Here is a 26,428-nt window from a genome sequence, read left to right as displayed (position 1 = left end):
TACCGTAATTAGAATGACTCACGGACAGTTAGCTAAAAGATGCCGAGTTACATCATTAACTTTAAGTCATTTTGAACAAAATACATTAAGACTACTCTTATAATATATCGGCACACATATATATACCACTCCGGATCGGCACATATACATATAAATAGCTTTTCGGCCTTTCGACGTCCCGGGTTCGAATCCTGGTCAAGTATACATTTTTCTCAAGCAACAAAATTCATTATCATCATTCATCAGTAATTGTAAATGAACGTAAACTTTTTTTTTCTGTACTGAATATATATATATATATATATTAATTTTAAATGCAGTGATTTAACATAATGCTTATTATGTTCATCCTACTACAAGTAACACTCTACCATTCATTAACGTGCTGAATTATTTTTCTGTTGCAGAACTGTACACTTTATTGAAAATACAATGCGGAAGTGGAGTTTGATCGTGTTATCCGTATTACTTATGGAAGTATTAGGAGAGGAAGAAACAAAAACAGAATCAGAAAAAAGTAACAGTGTACCAGGTCCATCTCCTAGAGATCCTATGGCTATAAATTATTATCCCAGTAGAAGAGAACGACCACCAAAGTTAGAAGAGGTATGTAATGGTTTATGTTATCTAATTATACTTTTAATAATAAATTTGACATGAATAAAAAAAAGATAGTCATTATTACTTATAACAAAATTACACTTAATGAAAGAAATTTTCGGCTACAGGAATTGCATGTTAAATTCAGTTCTTATGTTTGTACTTGTTAGAAAGATAGCAACGTCATTTTTACATTTTGTAATTATCAGTGGAAAAGGAGGACGTCTCAACTTTAGATAAAATAGAGTTTTAGCGGAAGTATTGATTCGTATTCGGCTTAGCCAGTTACATTTTTAACTTTATGGATAACTTCAGCAACCTGCCAATGACGAGGGAATCATACGCACTGGTTGTGATGGCAGTAAAGATAATCAAAAATGATGCCCAAAACAATGAATCACTCATCCTTTTGTTACTGTGATCAACTACATCATCGTTCTCTGTGACGCTGCTAGTGAAACGGTGTAGTTATTAATGTTACCTTATATCTGTTTTAGAATATAACTTTAAAATTTGATTATAAGTAATACTGATGTTCTTGTCACCGTTTCTTTTTAAATCGCTAAAAAAATTACCTTGAACATTTTGTCGAAAATAACATTTTATGATAAAAGTTAACCAAGAGTATTACAGATTAACATGTTTTAAAAAAACATTGATGTCATTTTTGATACAAATTATCTTCGTTAAATTTTAACTTACAGGTAGGTGTTTCGAATCTAAATTCAAGAAGTATCGTGAGAGAGTTTATTCAAAGACTAAAAGGCGACATAAATTTTCTGCGTTCTACTACATGGTAGGTAGTACTTAGGCAGGTCTCATTTTCTTAATCGTAAGACCGAGAACTTTCTAGATTTTCGTCAAATTTCGTATATGAGTTTTACAACTATAAAAATATTTTCCATGGGCAGTCACTTTATTTTTACTGAACGTAAAACCCAAACAAATTATGAAAAAATGATTTTCACTTCATAGAAAAGTTCTTTCGCCTGTATAAGCAATGATTTAAAAACACTCAGCTAACCGTGATTATACTAATATCTAATTCGTTTTGATACCTTTATCTGAAAAGTCTGACTATCCATATGTTTAAACGATAACAAACATAAATTATATTCAGTGTTAACGTAAAAAAATCCCTGTGATTTCTCAAAAATCACTTTACAAAAACTAAAATATATTAGAAGTCGGAAAGTTGATATTTTATTTTTACAGACTTGTAAACCAGACTGTAAATTATCGAAAACATTTTGTTTGGATGATATACCAACTTTTATGTGCATCTCAGCTTACACGATTTGGATAAAATTCATTGTATGGTAATGCATACCGATTTTGATCCTTTACAATTCTACAATTTACACTATTATTTACATTTTATTTCATAATTTGATATTGTTTGCTGGAATCATAAAAATCAAATTAAATCATTTTGTATTCATATCCTTCACTTCATCGTGCTCGATACGATAAAAAAAATTGGTCATTCAGTATTGTACACTTTATAACTGTATTGTAACACCATTTTTATGACTCCTGAGTAGAGAGACAAAATAAATGCTTCACTTTCATTATTATTTTTTATTATTATTATTATTTACGTTCTACTTTGCTAGAAAATTTATTTTCCCCACTAGACTTCTATTACGACACCTATTAAATTTTCTTTTTGATCTCTTTTTTTTGACTGTTAGATTTCAACAAATTCTGCGGTCCAGTCTTTCGTCTTTACTACTATTTTTTTTATTGGGACTTCCGAGATATAAAGTTCAGTAAAAAAATTCTTCGTCATAATTCTATTCGCTTGATTTTTGCTCGGTATACAAAACGACAACAGTTTAATAATCATATAAATAGTCGTAATAACATCAGTTCTATATTTCTTCATTCTAATTTTTTTTTACACCGTAAGAGAATCTAGGCCTATTCTCAGTAGTGTATTAAGAAGAAATTTTTATTCGGGCATATTTCAACAATATAATAAATATTACGGATAAAAATGTCACATGTATCTCATTAATAGTCATTATTTGAAAAAGTAGAATGTCAAAAGTAAGAAAAAAATGTTAAAACTAAAAAAAAAACACTATTCAGTAGTCGGTCTTTAACAAATCAACACGACTATAAGAATATAAAATACTTTTTTATAAATAAGAAAAAGTACAGGACAGATGATTTCTAATGGCGGGATTCTCTACAGCAAAAACGACTAAAGGGTTTACAAGTTCTAATTTGAAGAGTTCATCGCCAATATTTCCTCAAATTATTAATAATTTGTCTATAATTTATGTATTGTTAATATAATAATAATGTATAATGTATTGTTAGTACTAATGTATTGTATAGTAATGTATTGTTAGTATAATAATGTATTGTTATTGATGTAAGTTAAGTTTCAAACTCAACGAGTTCTGTTTTTAAAAAAAGAACTTTATTTTTATACAGTGAATATTATTACAATTAATATCCCTTTAACCTGTTAATAATTAATTGTTAATTATTTAATATACATTTAAACAGTTTTACATCATTTTGCACATGCTAATGATGAATTAAATAGAACGACGATGTGCATCAAACGAATCTACTACGAGAACGTTACATCATGAAAGTCTATGTAAAACTGAATAATTATTCTTTACGCTTAACAAAGGATACAGCTGCATTGCATGCCATCACACGGTGGATTTCTTAGTATTTATTGATATGAAGCACTTAGTATTTATTGATATGAATTTTACTGTAGCATAACTACTTACCAAATAAAACATCCTGGGGTTGATTATTATCCGACATAGGTATTTTCCTAATAAATATTTTAACATATAATACAATAACAATTTATATTATAATAATTACATACTCTAAGTCTCTTTTAATAGGAATGGATATCAATTTATACAAATTATAGTTCGTTTCTTCCACTATTGGTAATTCAAGAAAATACATGATAGTATTTTTACAAATCTTTTAATAATTAATTCTTATCATTTTTTTCAAATTCTTTATATTATTTAGTTTAGGCTCTAATAGTAATCTATTATTATAATATTTAGATATCTTTTCAACTTCATTAAATAGTTCTTTTGTATAATACTTGAATGTAGCGTTCCTAGCTTTTTGTGTTTTTTTTTTTAAAGAGGTGGAGGAATCCCATTAACGGGCGCCTCAGCAGTATCGGGCTCGCTAACAGGTTCCGCCAGTTATAACCAAAGGCGTATGTATACCTGCGCACTACCGACTAAATCTCCACCCCTGGTTGGTGGAGGTTTAGTCAAGTATACAAGGTATACATATTATGTATATAAAATAATTATACAAGTTATAATTATTATTAATTTAATATAACATATATTTTATATATTATTTATTATATAATAAAATGATTTCATTACATAGTATAATTCCTTCAATTTTATTTTATTTTTATTTTCTTCAAATAATTATTTTATTTTAATACATACAAATTCTTCATAAAATTAATCCATATTATTTTAGTAATATCTAATTGCCTGAATACTTAAAGGTATTTAAAAATTCAATAATCGGTAATAATTCTCCTTCGTAATTATTTTACATTCTAATTTTTTCTTTAATTCATCAACTAATTATTTTATTTCCTTACCAGTCCAGTATCCTAGATTTATTTATTTTAACTATTTCTTTTGCTTCTTCCAATTCTTTTTATCGGTCCTAATATCTAACATATCCAAATTCTTTATACATCTAATCATATTAAAATTATTACTAACATTTTCTTTATGTTTATTTATAATACTATTTCTAACATTTTAATTATTTTTACCTTTTATATGTTTCTTAATTTTTTACTCTTAATTTTATTCATAATGCCGCTACTTTTACTTCTCTTAATATCGCATTTATTATTTGGCAACATTTTATTAGTTTCAATATTCATTTCTAATTTATTATAATCATAATTTTTATCGTTACCATTTTTTATTATTTCATTAACTTCAATATTCCCTCAATATTATTTTTCACGCTGATATTTTTATTATTTTCTTTATATACAATATCACTGATTTTTGGCAACTTATTAAATAACATCCTCTGTAATTATTTCATTAATATCGTCATTTATTTCAACACTCTTTATTGTTATTTGGCAATAAATTAGCATTATTATTTTCATTTATAAAATTATTATTATTTTTCTGCAACTTATTTTTATTATTTATATTAATTTTCTTCCTATTAATTTATCATTATTTGGCAATATTTCAATATTATTTATTTTATTTCCTTTCCTATATCTATACTTCCTTTTAATATATTTATTAAGTTCATTACTATTTTCTTCGTCAGTAATATTTGGCAATATACAGTTATTATTATTACTCCTAGCTTTCTTCTCCTTTTTATTATAATTAGTATGCTTATTATATTAATATCATAATCATAACTTGTAATTAGTAACTTATTTCTACCAATATTTTCTTTACTACATTTATTAATATTGCGCTTATTCTTCTTAATATATTTATTTTTATTGTCTATAATATTTGGCTATATACAACTATTTACATTTTTCTTCTCTAAATTATTAACTTCATTTTCATTAATGATTTTTATTAATATTTGGCAGCCTATTTCTAACATCTGTTTTATTTTGCTTAAAATATTTGTAAAATCTAATATCACTACTTTTATCAACTTATTACTAGCAGTATTATTATACTTCCTTTTTTATCCTTATTATTTTTATAATTATTAGTTGTATTATCTTGTTCTTTAATTTCCTAAAATATTATTACATAAATTATTTTTCTTTTTCCTATCGGCCCTATTTTTCCTATTACGCTTAATTTTGTTTTTACTAACATTTGTTATTAAATCATTATTATTATACATTGGCCGGTTATAATCATTTATCGGTTCAATATCATGTATTGATTTTAATAACTTTAAAGCAGGGTCTTTTCCCGCATAAACATTTGTATTTATTGATCTGTTCCTAGGCTTATATCCCATAAAAAAATATCGGTCAAAAATTCTTTATTTAACTCATTATTTTCGTCTCCTAGATTAAATTCACTTAGGAATTAGTATTATCTGTTAAATAAACGGTCTCGCATTCTTTGTCTAATTTATCACTACATATAACTGATTATTTTCATCCTCAAAATTTTGAAAAATTTACCCTAAGAAAATAAGAGTAATCACAAAAAAAAATAGTATTTTAAGGAATAATAAATTTCATACTTCCACCAGAATATAATTATTTATAAAAATAAATTCTCATTTACTTATCGTTAGTTTTTATAACTTTCTTCTTTTTCTCTCTATGCTTTTACAGAGAAAGCGTTTTACTCTGCTTCCCCAGATTGTATATATATTTTGGAGCTATACTGTAAAATAATAGAAAATCATGCGGAATTTCAATTTTTGTTTCATTTTTAATTTTATAGTCGAAAGATAAGACCTATAAGAAAATTAGACGCTTAATAACAAACTCATTAAGTGTGGAAAAAATATCCTCTTTTGTTTTAAATTTTATATCACTGGTGTACATTATTGGAACAATTTACGTTTTCCAAACTAAATGAGACACAGATTTCTTTATAATTTTGATAAAATTTCATTGAAAAAAATAAGAGTTGCACGTGAGAATTTCTAAAATTATTTCTAATCAAAAACTTCTCATCAGGTACTTGATAAATCAGAACATTGATCCTCAAATTTGATATTTCTAATGAAAGAATTATCGGAATGTTATGATGAAAAAGAGTAAATCCTTCAGCCATATAGGCAATTCATCTGCTTCATAAACATCTTGCTCATAAAGAAAATATGACTTTCATCAACGTTATTTATAAACAGGATTTGCGTAATTTAACTTTCTTTTACGAAATAAATAGAAAATACATAAATCAGAAGTATTTTTCTAAATTAAATATCTAATTCAACACAAAGTAATATCTTAAACATGGGCATTTAAAAAACCCATAATTCTATTTAACAAACCATCTAATGTGTATTAATGACATAAATATTGTCTCTCTTAAGCTATTATTCCTTAATTAATTCGTAATAATTTTTTATAAAACCTGAAAAATATATTAGATCAAGTTAAAACGTTAATTTAACGTCTGAAAAATCGATTATCTTCCTTTAATAATTCTTATGCCTCCTGGATTCTTGACCCTTTTTTGTTCCATTCTCTTTTGGAAATGTATAATAATATTTTTCAGGATATTATTTCGGGATGAATTTATTATTCAATACTTTTACTTAGACTTTCATAAAAGAATATTTTATTCGTTCTTACAACAAAAATTTCTACCGAATGATAATGAAATATCTTATTAAATTATTAATGATAATATCTTATTAAATTATTATATTCAATAACCCTTTCCTTAAAATATGTGTTGTTAAAAATATTATTTACTGTATTTTATGAATATACAAGACGGAAAAACATATCTTAATCTAAACATATCTGACTTTAAAATTAAAGTTTCAACTTGATGTAATATAGTATTCAGGTGTTCAGGATTTCATAAAAATTATTCGCTTAAGTATAACAACGGAAAATAGGACGAACACCTCGATTATAAAGAGCTGGGTACAAAGAGGAGGTTCTCCGCAATATGCTTCCATCGCATCCTCCGCTTTTTCGGCCCTATAGTCCATAAGCCCGGCAAAACACTTGAGAAGCTAATCGTACAATAAAAAATCAAGTGCAGGAGGTCACACGGAAGACCACCGAAAAAATGGCTGAACCAAATTGAGGAACCGATTGAAGGAATGTTAGGCACATCAATTGGAATGGCAGAGGACCGTGAGATACTGGCGGGAAATTTAGAACAGGATATAAATCGGATCACCAGATCTCAGATATGAGAAGAAGGATCAATTACTGATGATGATTTCATGATAATAATGCAAAGATTGTTGACGTTTTAATTACCAACAAACACGTTTTAGTAATTTAATTTTCCGAAAATTTAAATTAGTAAAATTATTAGAAATTTAAGAAAAATTCATTTTAATTACAAAAGTTTTAGAATTTACACGCATAGTTCTTAATATCTCGATGCGCGATCTTTCTAAATTTAGATCTATACATAATAATATCTTAATCTATATAAAATTACCATACATAAAGAAAACGACATAAAAGTAATCGAAAACATTTTCATAGATACAAGACGATAAAAAACAAATGCATACGGTATTATTTATTTCATATAAAAACTTTATTAAAAGATGTAACACGTCTAATGGAAACTCAAAATAAATAACATACTTCAATTACAATTGTCATTACATCTACTGTACTGTATAAATTTAACTAATACTTCATAATAAATTATCGTCTGTAGAATAATAAAATTATTGACCGTACAAATGATCATGTGAATGTTAAATTGATGCTCGACAAATGTTACGGAAAGTAAAACAGTTACGTATAAGGATTTATAATACAGAAGAGTTCCATGTTCATGATAACAAAACAAGACACATTATATCTTAATAATATAAAAATGTAGAAAGTATCACACAAGAATATTTTAGGCGACGCGACGCGTAAATAATATGAGGAAAACAAAAAACTAGAAAGTGTCATAATGGATTTCAAAAGGATTAATATTGTTAGTTAAACTTGACTGACGATTTTTCACTAAATCCAGACACAAAAACAAATTAATGAGAAGATTAGTATTTAATAAAAATTTGAAACGGCTTATAAATTTTTATGGAAGATGATTATCATTTAAATTACATTTTTAACATTTTACTTTCAAAACATATTCTCTACAAAACAGATTTAATTTGCATTTACATTATTAATAAAAAAAATATATTATCCGAAGTTTGAAAGTCATCTAAAACCAGAATAAACAAATATGTAGCTAGTGTATGAACGAGTAATTTCCATGAAGTAGTCTGAATTAAAATTGAATTAATTAATTGACTATAATTTTAACGTTTTTTTGCATAAATTTTAATCGATTTCAGAATTTCTCTATGAAATATCTTGTTTTAACTTCTTATTACCCTTATATATTTATATAAGGGTAATATATATATATATATATATATACTATAATTCTGCATATCTTAATATCAATTAGAACAAATTAATTCCGTATTCATAAAAATGGATAGAACTTTTACTAACCTATGTTTGTTTTATTTAATTAGCCTACCCCGAATAGAGTAGTACCGCGTCTATTTCATCTAGCAGTAAATTTTAAGGTTTTACATCGTAATGTTAACATGTATGTCATAAGAAAGGATTAAAAATTAAATCCTTTAACTAACTCGACTAACGAATTTAGAATTGAGAGATAGGTAAGATTTAATAACCTCCACTTATAAACTAATCTAACTTGTGCTTACAACGGCTCTATATATATCTTTCCTCTGGTTAGAACCTTTAATTGTAATCAGAATATCAAGGATATAACCTAGCCTTTAATTGTGTAAATATATCTCATAATTACTGTGATTTATATATATACTAGCATCACCGTCGCGGCTTTGCTCGCGCTCTATGGTTACTTGCGTTTCCCGTCGTGATCAGAGGATGTTTAGCCGGTCAGGGTTCGCTTCGATCGCCCTTTCAGGGAGGGAGCAATGGGTTCTGCCCCCCGGATCCCCTGTGTTCATTAAACTCATAGTTATGAGAATAATAAAAATTGATAAATAAAAATTAAAACGTGTTCACTTTATTAAAAAAATCAGTATATTCCTTCAGATCAATAGTTTAGTCGGTTCAGGACCCGAAACTTCGTGTGATCTAGAGAATGAGGATTTCAAAATAGTTGGCCTCCATCTTAAAAAGAGTAGTTTAGTGGTTTTCCGTGCGAAAGACTGGTAAAAATGTATTTTTCCCGGTTCTTAGTGTTACCCGACAAACACCAATAGGAAGTGACTGTACTTCGTTCCTCATTTTTTTCATTTTTTTTAATTCTGTTATTGGTTTTTTAGTCAAGTAACCGTAACCACAGACAGGTGCAGCCAGTCGCATTGAACATACAATAACATTGGTAGGGGCTGTATTGGTTGAGCCGCTGCGCCGTGACCGTCACACGGCACAAAAATCGAAATTGAAAAACATCCGAAAATGCTTTTTAGATATTTATATGAATAGTATTTGCAAGGCCAAATTTAGTTACCGAAAAATTATAAAGATAGTCGGTTTCAAAAAAAGAAAACTAATAATTCATTTTAACCCTTTAAACTCGGAATTTCAAAAAATTAGAAATCGCTTTTTAAATATTTACATTAAGATTACTAAAAATCCAGTTGAAATCTTCATTTGTTACCGAGAAATTAAAAAAAGGTCAGGTTTAAAAAAAAAAAATTAAATCCATTTAATCTTTTTAATTCGAAATTTCAAAAAATCAGGAAAACTGTTTTTTAGATATTTACATTAAGATTACATACACCAAAAATCCGATTGATATCTTCATTCGTTACCGAGATATTAAAAAAAAAAAACAATAAATTTATTGTTACTTTATTTTAACTCTTCAAACTCAAAATTTCAAAAAATGCCTTTATTAATGTACACTTATAGTGTAAGATGAAGGTGTACACAAATTTTTATCAATCTATCTTCACTAGTTTTTGCTGGGCGTCGATTATGAATCACTCACAACATGTTCTTTTATAAACAATTAAACATATGATTTTTTTTTTTCAGTATATTGAGTAATGTCGATTTTAACCGACATATTTCTAATAATATAGAAAAAAATGGCTTATACCCTGTTACCCTAGATTTAATACACCGTTTTACTGTTCAACAGATTTTTACATAAGCTTCGGAAAGATCAGATTTTACATGGCTTCGGAAACATCAAACCAGTCTTGGGACTTATGACGCAGCTATCATTACCGGGTGAAATCATGATAATATTTTCTGATAGACTGGTTTTATGATAAAATAAATAGAAAATTATGGCTGGCCGAAGTTGAAATCGTAGTAGGCAACATCTTACTAAAGATGTTGTCAACATTCGTGCTAATAAGTTGTGTCCAAAATGTTGTTTTAAAAACAATAATGGAAGACTATTTTGAAGGAAAGAGATCTATTGGAAAGCCGAGATTAACATAAAGGCTTTCGGAGTATGAAGGAATTGAAAGAAAAATCATTTGGACGGTTGCTCTTAAGCGATCTTAGGATTGAGCAAAACAAAAGATAAATTTTTGAATTATATTTTCAAGCGCAATCCTTCGGCTTCCGAGGAGAATTAAATAATCAAAATAAAAAAGATAGTAATAATAAATCACTTACTTTCATTTAATGGAATGGGATATTTCTACAGAACAAGTGTGTTTTAGATTACACTTGTACTAAACATAATTGCTCAGCAAGGAAAAATAAAGTTTTTAATTTAATAAACATGCCTAACCCACTTTTTCTTTTTATTAATAAATAACATTGTTTAAAAAGATTATGTTATTCAAAAAATACGGTAATTGTCTTATGTTCTGGATCGTTTTAATTATTATTTACAGTTCCTTTAACCAATACTTCCTGCTTTCTTTCAGTAAGTTAAATATTAATTATACGATTTTTGTGACCGTTAAAAATGCGTTATATTTATGAGTGTTATATACCCTATGTTTAAACCCTATAAGAAAAAAACGAAATCGTATTTTCTCTAAAACGATTCTAAACTGTACCAATCGTAAATAAAAAGAGACTGTTCATATTGTCTCTATACAGTCACTGTCTTCTGAATTTATATTCTTTTGATGCAGTTTAACTTACAGGACTCGATTATTGACTGATTATCTGATAGAAATTAATATTTACTTTATAATATGATGATTTATTAATACAAATTACCAACAGCCTGAAATGTATATATACGTACATTTATATATATATAAAATTATAATATAACAGTCTTCATTCCAAAACCTTCTAGTATGTTAGAAAGTTTTCAATACTGTCTTGATTTAACATCAGAGTTGTCACTCATTATATCGTTAGCACTGCTAATATCCAAAATAGTGTTGACGAAGATGTATTACCTCTATGGCTTATCTACATGACATCAAATTAAGCAATCAAATTTGCCGATTTTCTGGAGGAGTGGTAGCGTTTCGGCCTTTCATCCGGAGGTACCGGGTTCGAATCCTGGTCAGACATGGTATTTTTCATACGCTAAAAAATTACATTTCCACATTCCCATGCACAAGTTTCAAACTTCTGTGGCGAATTAATTTATCAACCAAAAACCGAATCCTTTTAACTCTCATCCTTATAGTAGATATACTTTTATATCTAACTAAATCAAATTTTCTACAACTTTTAAAAATAATTTTCGAAGAACCTGACAATCTTTTTAACAATTGTTAATTAAAGTTTAATAGCCTTTATTTTCCAGACGAGAAGCTGTAACTAGTGTTGTATTTTGCTCAGGAAATTATCAAATATTTTTATTTTACATTAAAATCATGTAATCTGATTTTTTCCTCCAAAAAAGGGGGAAATATAGGATAAAGTAAAAAAATTAAACTCAGATTTAAATTAATTGGTTTGGGAGGGTGTAATTAGTACTTAAATATGTTAAGTATTAATTTCGTATTCGTTTCAAATGAAAGTGTTTACGTATAACATTCTTAACATTTTCACATGAACATTTGCTTTGATATATTTTTTGTTGCTTTTTAATCAACTCTAGACCTTTGTTTGTAAATTACTAATAATATACTACAATTTTAATTAAGTAAAATAACAGTGGTAATTTTTTATTTACATAGCCTTGTTACTATACATAGAAATATAATGTTTTGTTAACGAATAAATTGTGTGAATATTCACAAAAGCAGCATATTCATTAACCCGTTTGTAATTATATCCTTTAATTATTTATCATTAAATACAAAACGACAAAATCTATGTATGTGAGGAATATAAAACTTTTAATTGATGAGTTTATTAAGAAGTAAACTAATTATTCTTATTATTAGATTAGTATCTATAATTTTTTTGCAATAATACGTACCATTATAACATTACCACTATTGTATATACCAGTACCGATTACTAGAAATTACTATGCATTTTTTTTCCATTTACAGAATCTTATATTAAAATTACAATATTTCAGGTTTTATTTTAGGTGAAAACCTAACAAAATTATTTTAGCCTTCACAGATGTCGATTAAACGCAAAAGATAGTATAAAGTGTGGTTGTATGCTTTATTGTATACATTTTTATTAGAAATGTATTTTTAACCGTGTAATAAGTCTTTTATCTCCTAAAAACGCATTTTGTGTATTTTGTATTATTCCAATCATTCTTTTTTTTATAAATATAATTTTACATTTTATTTTACCAAACCCATAGAGTAGTCCGTTGTGAACGGTGTACTGAGTTACCAGACAGAAAAGGGATGTACAATATACAATGGGCGTACCATGAAAAATCGCATTACCTGGCGCATGTAACAACTGAGATGGAATTCAATTTTTTTACAAAAGTCGTGCCGGCTAATACGGACAAACATCAGCAGGAGAGAAGAAGAAAAGAGATAGAGTTACAGTACGAAGATGATAAGACGGAGAAAGAAAGAGCGTACAGTTGAAGGAACAATCTGCAGGATGGATCACTTTCCATCATCTTTTTCACATTCACTCGTGCACAAACATTAACCGTCTCATCCGAAAGACAGTGAACCTGGAGGAAACTCAGAGCAATAAGGATGATAGAATTCCATAGAGGAAGAAGCCTAAGGAAAGAAAGGGCATAAACGGGGAAACAATCTAAGACAACCGCCCCCGCTTCTCGATTCTTAATTCAATTTCTCATTTCGTTCGGTCACGCTCGATTTCCAAATTATGAAGAAACATAATTTTTTCTAATTTATTTCTTTTTACGCAACTAGCACTTCCATGTATATTTCATGTTACTTCTCGAATAAATGTAACGAGTCGTAGAGAAAAGAAGGACCAAGAAACTGATCTTTATTACTAAATACACCCACGTATCGCCAATAAATATACTTTCATTAAATATAAACACAAAAATTTCAACCTGCTAATTTTCAACTTTTACAGTTCATTATTTTAAAGATAAATATTGATAAATACGTAGTATATAGATTTAGTTATTACAGTTCTTCATGCATACCATTTTTAACGGCGATTACGGATGTATCCAACAACAAAACAAAAATTTGTTTATTTTTTACCACATATGATATCAGAACAATGTAGTTCATCAAAACAGTATCAAAACTTACCGCAAGTAATATCAGCAGGAAAAAATAATTAAATCAAATCATAGCCTAGTAAGATCATAAATTTCTAACAGAACTGAAAATGCTAGTACATGATATGAATATACTAAAACATTAACTTTATAAAGAAAAAAATTAATTTTTACCGTAAGCAAATGTGAGAAAAAAACGTTGAACTCTTCGAGTTAGTGGTGCGTTACGTCGTTATTAACGAACGGCATTCTATTTATGAAGCATAAATAAGATTACACCAACCTAAGCAAGATTTTTATAACTTATTTTCGAGTAGTATCAACCTCCCCTCCTATTACCCAACCTTCTTCAAATTCTTCCCCATTGAATTAAGAAGAAATAATTGAAGATTTACTATACTTTTTTCTATTGCTATACCCTGAGTGTAAATATCTCATTTTCGATTTTATAACTACTCGTCAAACAATGTTCAATCTGATTTTTTTCTAATACCCACTTCTATACTGTAAATAAAAAATCTATATTATTTCGTATTCATTACCAAAACGTATAACTATTCTTCACATACTATTAAAAAAATTAAGAAAGATAGTGACATCCCTGATTAACTGGAAATGTTAATATTGCGTGCGTTTTAATACATTTAGTTAATCTACGAATACGCTACATATACTCAAGGATGAATTATGTCCCGCTAATAAATAAAATAATACAACCATAGTTGTGTGCATGAACAAGCGGTCAGAAGTGCATATGTGTGCCTATAACACACACACACACACACACTCACAACACATACAAGCATGAACAGAAACGGTAGAGTAGAATATAAACAAAGATGTTAGAGGCCACTGATCCTTCGTATTTTACTCCTGATTGCGTGCAAGTTATTCAGAATCAGGTAATTTCCATTTAATCGTCTGTCTTAACACAAATGAACCCTCTTCATTGTCTGACATTGTTAATATAGATTTTCTATTCATAATAATAAACGTGTGTAATAATTATTTGTCTTGAACAAGTTAATTATAGTGATAAAAATCATCCGATCTCCAAAGAAAACAGTTCAGTTATTGCTTGTTTCTTTAGCTATTAATACCGTTATAAACTAAAAATAAATAAAATAGTTTACATTCAAATTCCCGTTTTTCGAATCCAGAAACGTAATTTATTTAGTTTTGCCTTAATGCTACAGTTCTTCAAGGTAAAATATATTATTTTTAATAAAGAAAGAGTTTGTTTATGAAGATACAGTTTTTTAAACGAGCGTTTCAAAAATATATTTAGACGCGCGTGTGTATGTGGAATTGAATAATTACTTACGAACGGATTAAATGATAACCATGTGACAATAATGATGATGACATGATCACCACTGTACTTATATTTTTTATTATAAGCGTGTTTGCTGCTAACTTTTCCTTTTCATTACTTTTTTCTCTTAACTACATTTTAATGTTGATCTAACGTTAGACATAATAGTAACTAAATTTTAGTAACCATACATAGACAATTAAGATTTGATGATTTTTAAAAACCATAGAGAAGAATGAAAAAATCGTCCAACCCAACTGATGAGATTAACAAAAGTTATTTTATGCATTATTCATATTTTACAAATTTTCAGTTCTATATTTTTTTCCACAAATTATTAACTATTTACTTTTTAATTTTTTTTTTCACTTTTCTATCTCGTAATGGCACCTATCTAGTAATTGCCCTATTAAAAAATAACTTTTTCTTTACAATGTGAATTTATCATTGCGATAAAGTTGATTACAAATTTTTTCAAGAGTTTAATATTCATTCCAAAGGAGCTGCTTTTACAGTTTTATGTTTATTCTTCATAATATATCCTCGTACCACTGTATCTATCCCATTATATTATAAATTGCATAGTTTACTTCATTTTCTTTTTGTGAAAAATACTTATTTTATTACACTAATAAAATATTCTCAGACTAGAAATATATTTACATTACCGATATTTCTTGATCCAGAAGAAGTTACGTATTATAAGAAAATAGATTGATGGTTTAGTTTGAAAATGTTTCTCTTTTGATATTATTTTTACAATATGTTGTACTGTGAATAATAAATATGTATATAAACATATGAACTCATTCAAGCTTACATTAAACTTATTAAATGAAACGGAAAACGATTTGGCTTATTAATATCTTGGTAAAGCTGTCTTAGGACAAATTTTCTTGAGAATTTTCAGGGCCAATCTTATTTCTTATGCTACGTAGTCTATAATCGTTCACATATATATACATATATCTCTGTGTGTGTGTGTGTGTGTGTGTGTGTGTGTGTGTGTGTGTGTGTGTGTGTGTGTGTGTGTGTGCGTGCGTGCGTGTATGTGTGTGTGTGTGTGTGTGTGTATGTATGTCTGTATGTATGTGTGTGTGTGTGTGTGTGTGTGTGTGTGTGTGTGTGTGTGTGTGTGTGTGTGTGTGTGTGTGTGTGTGTGTGTGTGTGTGTGTGATACATATATTCTTAAGAATACACGCATATAAAAAGTAAGAATAATCTACTCTTTGCGAAGAGTAACTATTAAGAATTCTTTTTTAAATGCGTAAGCTTTAACTGAATGTTAGAAATATTGCCACTTGTGATAAAAGATTTACTAATACTATTATAGAATGAAATGTTAGTTTTATTGCCAAATAAACACATCCATCTACTGTCTCTTTAACAAAATTTCACACTTACCGATGTCGTCAAAGTTTTTCTTTAGTTATAAAAGTTTAAAGTTAAGTAGAAGCTTATAAAAGTAAATTTTAATTGTCAAATTCTTTTATTATAATTTTTTATTAATTGTAAGTTTATCTAATGAGAATATTTTTAAAAATTGTATGAATGATGAAATTTAAGTACTGGAAATTAAAAACAGGATCAGTTGATAACGGTAAGTTAAACGCTAATCACTACAAAAATTGGGCGATCTATGAACTCCATTTCATCGTGTGTATCTCAACAATTTTTCTGTCCTCCTTGACCAACCAGAGCTGAAAAAGAGTGATTACCCAACTAACTTACCTTACAGTCCGTTATAAGTTATATTAAAGATAAAAAACACCACTTTGCTTTTTACAGATTTATTAAATTACAATGTTTAAAATTGTAATTTATCGTAAATTACGAATGTACAAATGAATAATAAAGATAATGCAGTAACCTCCTCTTTAGTTATGGAAAACTGAAAAATATTTCTTGTATGTTTACATATATATATACCTATGTGGTATATGTATTTCGTACCTATATGTAGTTTATAAAAATAAAAAAGCATATTTTTTCTACTTTTTTTTAATTTTCCTAATGTTTAGATTGCAATCTGTTCAACTAGTGAACAATAAGCAACCCCCCCCCCCCTGTCCAATGGGATGAGGATGATACTTATGACGTAAATAAGATGTATAGTCTTGAACAGACTCAGCCCGACCATACATGAGACTTTTAGTTAATTGGATCCCAACCACCAAAGTACACCGGTATCCAATTCTATTAACAAATCCATATAAAAGTAACTAATCGTACTAGGGTTTAAACCTCAGAACCTTCGACTTCAAATAACAACTGTTAAACAAGTGATTTGCAACGACGAATTTACCACAAGTCCACCCCGGTGGGCTACATATATATAAAGTTAAAAAAATAAAAACATTTTATATATATACATATAATGTTTTTATTTTATTTATATAAGCGCGCGCGCACACACACACACACACACACACACACACACAGGAAAACGATTATAGGCTACGTAGCGTAAGAAATAAGATAGCCCTGAAAATTCTCAAGAAAAATTGTCCTAAAACAGCTTTACCAAGTGTTAATAAGCCAAATAGTTTCCCATTTCAATTATTGCGACAAATATGTTTTAATGTGTTCATATGTTTACATGCATGTTAACAGTATAACAAATTGTTAAAATAGTGTCAAAAGAAAAACATTCTCAAACTAAATCAATTTATTTTTTGATAATGCATAACTTCTAGATCAAGAAATAAAGGTAATATAAATATATTTTTAGTGTGTGAATACTTTATTAGTATAATAAAATCCCTAATTCTTATAGTGTTAATAAAATATTATTATACCTCTTAACGTTAAATAACTTCTAAAATTAAATAAGAAAATTGTAAATATTCGTTCAATAAATTATCACTGGGAAACGCAATCGAAAAATTATGAATACTTTCTTTTCTTTCGTCTTTTATCGAGGAGACAATTTTTTCGATATACGAATTCTTCAGTGGATTCATTGAAGTTAATCCCCAAACAAGCAATGGATTTACTATACAACGAAAGCTGATAATCTGATAATTGATATCTTAGTTTAGCTGATAATCTGATTAAGCTGATATCTTAGCTCCGTAGTGCTGATAATTGATAGTAAGCTTAGATTAAAATCTCAGAAATTGTTACCTTTTCTTCCACAAATTACTTTTTCACAAGTCAGTTTCTTCTCCTTTAATCAATTTTTTTCAGTTAAATTTGTGAACGGAAAGAGTTATATTTTAAATACATTTCCGCATAGATATTAGTCTTTACTGTAGTAAAAAAAAGTGGAAAATTTTAATGAGGCCCGAAATTTAATTAGAGAAATTGAATTTTCCTAATAATTCAAAGCCGGTTTAAATTGCTAAATTAGATTCTGTAATATAAAAATTCTAAAAATTTTAAAATTTTCACTAACAAAAAAGGCATTGAACTCTACATTGAAAGACTGAACTGAAAGAGATTACTTGCCAAATATTAACATTTTAATCAACTATGCCCAAAGAATGATCTCAAAAATATTAACTATACATTTAAATAGTTATTTTTAATAACTATGAGTATATTAATAACTAAATTTTATGAAGTTAAAATGAACTTTACGCATAATATCTAATATAATCTATTAAATTAAAATTTTTACAAATTCAAATATCAATCGGGTTTATTCATTACTGACGTAAAATCGACCATCTCTGATGGTCATCGTTCATTAAATAAGATATAATAATGACATGTAATTTTTTCTTCATTCTGTTTACTATAAAATAATAGAATCCCATTTTCTCTTGCGAACGGAAATTAAAAATCAAACACAGCCCGTAACTTGCGTAGTTTGTTTTTTCTTCTAAATTAACCGAATTCATTTAGGTTAGCGAGAATTTAAGTTAGATTAAATCGTTTAGAAAAAAAATAGTATTTTCAAAGCGATAATGGTAATAATATTTACACACTCAGCTTGTTTTTTTTTTGTTTTTTTTACAAACGTAGGCACTTTACAATAATCAAGGAAAAAAGCTTCTCTGTATTCCCGTTAACAATTTTTATACAAATAGCATTCATTAGGTATTTTTCAATCTTAAGATTAATTCTATAATTAAATCATTTATTTAAAACTAAAATTTGTTTCTAGCACTTTTTAATATTCATTTTTAATTTACGTAAATTTTCTTCTCTTTAAAAGTATTTCAGTGACTTTTTTAAAATCACTAAGTGTTAATGTTTTTACGTTTTGAATTATATATTACTAACGAGTAAACACTAATGTCATAACGTTTATTTTATAATATATTACGTAACATCAATATGCCAGGAAACACTAATGACCTGGAGAAGACTTCGCATAACTTTGTTGAGATTATGTATGAGAAATTTTTTAGATGTTATCTCATTCACGTATATAAAGATGGATCAGTGTGTCGGTCGTATGTGTTCATAAGAACTGTATAATTACACCAGCCGTAAGTAATGAATATTCATTTAATTTTTCACATATTCTCACCGACATTCATGCCCTACAAATCATATTAGCAGAAAAAACATGTCTAAAACCCACACAAAAATGTATCGCAAAGTGTTAGTAAAATATATTTAATAGGGAAATGTTTTACGGTTAAATATTTGCTACCTGATACGAGATGACAGATACTGTTGTTCGTATATTACAGAAGGTAATGGTGGGTGCAATAGTGTCTCCGCATCTTTTTACCGTTATTTGAAGTGGACGATGAAAAGAGCAGTGCTGATTTCCATGGGAATATCTCTCATCTAACTCAGCCGCCAAGAATCTTATCATAATTTTCTACTTCTCTTTATTTTTCTGTTTCTTTTTACTTGTGTCAAAAAAACTTCACTTCGTTGTACTCGTAAGCGTTCTCTTTCTCTCCTGACCGTCTATTTGTTCCTCTGATACATCTTTTCCTGTATCACTTATTTAGCGCATACATATATATATATATATTTCTTCGCTCCTCCTTATGATTATTGCACTCCGGTATCAGTTTAAAGTGAAAAAAGTCGCTACATTATTTCTTTTCATACTGACCTTTCCATTAATAACTGCACCGGAGTAAATAAATAAACTTGTAAATGTAACCTGTTTATAATATTACGTCGTTAACGGATAGTCATCTACCCGTTACGTTTCTCCATTGTTTTATACGAGCGGGAGATATCGTTGTGCAGTACATTAACATTTACGTAATTGCATATTCATGGCGATACATAAAAATTCATTACTTACAGAAATACTGAGAAATTAAATAACCAAATAAAACATAATTGTATAGCTCAAAATGTAGTTTTATTTGTAGTTAATATGATTCAAAAGTTAAACTTTACATTCTTTTGTTTATATATATATATATATATATATATATATATATATATATATATATAAACGAGTACTTTATATATATATCATAAATTATATCTTTTATGTTTGAATAAAACATAAAATTCCTTATTTCCTCTTAAATTTTAAAAGAATAATAAAGTAATAAAATTTTCGACCCAGAATTATAACAAATCCTAATCAAACAAAACAATCACAGCTAAAACAATAGCCAGCAATCTACACTGAAGTTTAAAAACTCATACGATGTTTTTATTTCATAACTCACATACTAGGTTGTTATTCTGAATAATGTGGGTGATACCGGATTATTTCTACGCAATAAGCTTGCAATTTACGCCCGTCATTTAGCCTCACTGAAGTATAGTTTTTCTTTAATATTAAGTTTACTGATAACAAATGAAATAAGCTAAAACCTTAAATTTTTAATTAAAACGAAATTAGGCCTTTAGAAAATGTCTAAAGGATTTTTTTTTTACCCAATGGGTTGGTTTGCTTGGCATTTCTGCCACCACCACACCTCTTTCGGTCGCACTAAAGCATAAGACCGAATTTCTGTGCCACAAACGGCTACTGAGCCTCGAAACAAGTTAGCGACCAGTGTCCTAATATCTCCTAGAGCTTACCTAACAGCATAAGCGGACTAAGCGCGGTCCACACCGACGGCTTACGTGTCCCGACAGCTCACTTGTATATAACTAAAATCGGTAGGCGCACCCCGTCAACTACTAAAGTATATATGACTTCAATAAATAAATTTATATCGTCAAGACAGCAATTCGGTGCGACGCCTAGGTCGCTGAACGCCAGCAAGTATCTGTCCACCATTTTAAAGCGCTTGAAGCTTTAGTTGGCTGGTAGCCAGCCATAATTCTCGGGTAGCTTCCCACAGCAGCGAGGTAGGTAGAATTTTTTACCTTAAATAAACTACTGATGCCGATTGAACAAAGCAACGGCATCAAAGAACGCCCACTCGGTCCAACAGTGCGGCTCTCGCCACACTGACTCGCAGCTTATGAGTAGCCAATTTTCCCTTTGACATCTAAGTTCCAGGGTGGCCTAAGTTCTGGGCCCCTGGGCCAGTCTGGGGAGTCATGTGTTCGTTCGACTGGACCTCTCCGCAGACGCACAGCTCATCAGCTGCCAAGCGGAACCGAAACAAATATTTCTGAATGGGCTTATGAGACCAGTTTTAAACTAAGTGCACCTTTTCTTTGTTTTGTATCCTAAGAATCTTTTTTTGAAACTGAAATTTATACCGCTTGGTACGTACCTCCTCTCATACAAAAAACAAAACTTTTTAGAAGGTAAATAAAAAATTAAAATGTAAATAAACAATTTCTTACATTCCTATTTCTTAAATTAAAAACTCTGTTAAAATAAAACCAATAAATAATATTATATTACTGCTGCAGGAAAGTAATTGTGGTAACATCATCAACGATCGGATTTTATATCAGCTGTTCTCTAATCATGTAAGATCCAGGATCATAAAAAAATGTTATATTTATTTTTAATTTGATTTTAGGGTTCATGTTATTTGTTTATTTTAATTTTTGAATTGCAATTACAGTGCCTTAGAACTAGTTAGTCCTTACAAGTTAACTGCAAAATATCTGATTTAGTAGTCGGTTGTGCGGTAATATAATTTCAACATTTTCATATCGGGTAAAATATCTTCACTCAATAAATATATACCATTCAGTTTGAAATAGTTATAGTAAGAAGCCGTTATTTGAAGTAAGACGTCAATCAACCTTGACAGATGTGAAACTGATGTCAAATGAGCTGTATAATATTTATCTAAAACCTATAATGAAGATTTATCCTCATGTTTCCGTGTAAAAGTAAAAATCCTTCATTCACTTTAACGAGAGTGACTGTTAAAGAAAACATGTTGTTTTCATGATTCCTATTAAATTTCTGAATTATGAACATCTAAAGAGGTTTTGTACTTTTTATTTTACTTTTACACTGAGTCTTTAACAAAGACTTTCTAATTCAGGCTGAGATTAGTAAATTCCTTTTCTTTAGTTTTATTATTATTCTTGCTTCATTTTTTAATAGACTGACTATAAATACCTGGGTTTTATCTACCTTACAATAATTAACTTATTCGATATTATTTGTTAGCTATTTATGAACAGTTACTCTTCTTATCCTCCGTAATTATTAACTTGTTAGGAAGTTAACGTGTTAAACTAAATGATCTTGTGATATTCTCGTCATGATGTCCTTGATGATATTTCAACGAGACATAGACAACATTCAACAATAAAAGACAGGCTCGAGGTGAGCTACAAACCGCAATACCTTAATACTCCCATCACACAAAATTTATTTCTTTTTATTCAGCACTTTTATTTCTATTCTAAAATTATTGAAAAGTGTTTTCTCCTCGACAGATAATGAGAAAATTATAGTTCATTTCTTTCTATAGGCCTACTTTTTAAAAATTTTTCATCTCTTGAAAAACTACTATTCAGATCAACGGTAAATAGGGAATATCTTTAATATTAGATAAAAAAAAGAAATATTGTCGATATTGTAATTCTAATTTCATACGTTTCTATAAACTTTAGAATTATTCTTACTCACTGTAGTATTACGAATAAATTAATTTAAAAAATATATATATAACTGTTTTACAAATGCATATAATTATAACCACAAATCCTTGTATAAAAGTAATATGTACCCGGTATATACTGTTAGAAAGATTATTATGAGTTAATAAAATGTTATCGTGTAAGTTTAAATAAATTTAACGTGCAATGTATAAAAGATGTATTTTAAATTATCATTCTTGTATGTAGATATTTTTCTTCTTTCTCAGAAATCGATGGTAGAGAATAATTAATAGCATTTGATAATATCTGAATATGATTAAAATAAAATTAGAGCATAAGTTTGAAGCTTAGTACTTAGAAAATTACTTACTGCTTAGAAAATAGTTGAAAAGGAATTCGATTGTTTTTATATTAAATAGATTCAATTCATTAACCTTGATCATAACTAAATTACGTTAGAATAAATTCATGCAATATTAGATTACATGATGCATCATTTCAGTAAGTTGCAGAGAGAAATTAGCATAACTTAACCGGTTCATTCGGTTTTCTCCATCCAGATTTATGCAGGCAGAGTAATACTACCTGCATATCAGTCAGTATTAACCCATTTTTCACTGTTATTTTACAATAAAATTGGTTTAATGTTAAATCAGTCGACGATCTTGTTTGAAAGATGGCACTAACTCTAGTTAAATGATCATACAGGATTCACATTGTATTTACCGACCGACATAATATTTACACATAACTTTTATTTAAATTGAAAAAGTATGCTTCTCGTAAAAAATAAAATACCTTTTGCTAACGTATTTTTCAAAGACCATGATATTCTTGGTCTCGATTTTAACCTTTATTGTAAAAATCATGTTTAAAAATACGCAAAAAAAACAAACATTTGAGAACTAAAAGATTAAAAAATTAAAAACAAATAAAAATAAATAGCTAGTTAACAAAGCGTTAACATCTAAAAAGATGTTAGTCATTATTTATAAAAAATAAATTATCAAACAGTAAAGTTTTTTAGTATTATCTTCTTATATTTACGTATGATATATTAAAATGTATTTTTTTTTTTACTCCTGTGAGTAATACGTCCCTATAAAAAGAAAGATAAAAGGTCTATGTTGGAGTTAACAAAATATTAAGTCAAATCTTGAAATAACAAAAACATTAAATAAGTATCAAAACAAACAAAAAATTGTTTTAAAAGTCCAATATTTTTTATAGAAATTAAATCAAGTGTTTATTTATTTATTTATGCACTGGTTAGTTTCTATTTTAAAATGCACTTCGTGCAGATTGAAAACAAGCAAATACCTACAATAAAAATCGTGACTGTATATTCAGAAAATCAGGGCATCGCGTTCCGGTAGACATTTTCATTTTTATATCGATTATATTAATCTCATACGTTACTGTTATCTGAAGTCTACGTCACAGTCTGCTGAAGTTCCTTCTTTTCAAACAGGTACCGATTAAAATCAAAACTTCATCGTGTAATATAATTTGCATGAAATAAGATGATATTCTTAAAATTAAAACATTTCCATTTTTTCTACTTAATTTTTATTATGCGAATTAGAGTAGAGCTTTTTAGTAGAAAAGTTGAAAAATTTATATTTTTGTAAAAGCTCAATCGCTGAATTTCAGATTAAATTCACTCTTTGAGAATCCAGAATGATTTGCTAAGTTAATAAACTACTAATTTCTTGAATTTTTTTTATTAAATACGTATAATATCCAAAAATGTTCAGAAAAAAACCGTGAAGTATTATACGTAAAATACGAGTAACTCTACGTCTGCGATAAAGTTTGATAAACTTTGCTATTAGTAATTTATTATGAAAAAAAAAATATATTGAAATGTTATTACGATTATCATAAACTCTTTAAAAGTTTTAAAATACTTTAAGTTATTACTTTAATAGATTATGAACACTTTATTTAAGTAGATTAAATATATTAGATTAGTAGAATAGTACTAGATTGTTTGTAAATGTTAAGAATTTAGTAAAAATTAGTAATAGATAGTTACGTTAACAATAATAATAATATTTCAGGGAATGGTATATTCGGTCTACCTGAATCACTTCCAACTAATCATAATTTTGTACTAATAGTAATCGTAGGTAGGTTTACATTTATCTTAATAAATGAATCGGTTGTATAGAATGTTTATACAATATGTTTTACATTAAGAAGGCAATTGTTTACCTTGATCTTTTCTAGTATTATAATTCAACTCTCTTTTGGTAGAATATCATAAATAAATATCATCAGTTACACTGATTACACATAATACTCTTTTATTAATAACACGATGTTTTATTCTGTTTTATTAATAACACAATGTACTCGTATGTAATGTATGGTCAGTTCTTCAAATTTAAACTAATCTAAAAGTGACTGCACGAAACAACTTTAGATATCAGATTGCTGGTTAACTGAACTGGGGAAATCTAAAACTAATTGTATTCATTGTAAATAAGTTTATAAAAAATATAAACAAAAATGTCCTTAAATACCGTTTAACCTCACTATATAGTACGGATTTTTCAGCTTCAACGAGTTTTTCATCGGTGAAGCCGTACTTGTGGCTTTCTGAAAACATTAACTGCAAGATTGATGATCAGTCGTTTCAAATATGTTGTATTATCAAAAGAAAACATTAACGTAACAAATACTTGATATCTACATTCAAAAGGGTTGCTTAGCATATACTGTAACTATGTAACAGTGTATAATAAAAATATAACTTATTGAATTTTTGGATTTTATTACTAATATTGGTAATATTGGTAATATTACTCGATTTTCATTCAAAATTATTAACTGAAATAAAGCAAGTTAACTTTATGAACAGTTTTTGTTACGCTTATACTCGTAACCTATTTAACATTTATCATAGCATTACAACACAGTTATATATAATTATTTATACGTTATTATTACATTGTATGTCATCCACCGATTGATAATAAGAGGATTGAAATGAATAACCACGCTTCAGTTGGTTCCTTCATTTCCGGTCTATTTCTATATATATTTATATAGAAATAGTTAATTTTATTTAATTTTAACACTGATAAAATGAAATAATCTTTGATAAGGGCAGATACTACCACCTGAAATGCCAGAACTATTGTCAAATTGTAACTTGTCCGAATAACCTTTGCTCCTTATAAATAAATAATAAAGTTTCACATCTCGTCTCCTTAAAATTACAGCATCTGTATCTTCCACGTTATGGCAATTATATTTCCTATGTGACCCACAACCTGACAATTACTCTATGTAATGTCATTTACACAAATATACTTTAGATCCATATTTTTTAAGATATATTTTATCTTTTGCACATGTTATATTGAAGATGAACATAAAATGAGTGGATAAATTT

At 28.0% G+C, this 26,428-nt stretch overlaps 1 protein-coding gene across 1 annotated transcript in view; it reads left to right on the top strand.

The window, feature by feature from the left end:
* The first annotated feature begins 432 nt into the window (after positions 1-432).
* The window catches only part of dsx-c73A (doublesex cognate 73A), a 116,138-nt gene continuing 90,142 nt past the window's right edge, over positions 433-26,428 (top strand). Inside the window, exon 1 of the mRNA XM_075354296.1 lies at positions 433-606. Coding sequence (XP_075210411.1) covers positions 433-606 — 174 coding nt within the window. The remainder of the gene's footprint in view (positions 607-26,428) is intronic.

This window comes from Lycorma delicatula, chromosome 1, assembly GCF_047948215.1.
Source record: "Lycorma delicatula isolate Av1 chromosome 1, ASM4794821v1, whole genome shotgun sequence".
Classification (NCBI taxonomy): Eukaryota; Metazoa; Arthropoda; class Insecta; order Hemiptera; family Fulgoridae; genus Lycorma; species Lycorma delicatula.
This window is presented reverse-complemented; position numbering and strand designations above follow the sequence as displayed.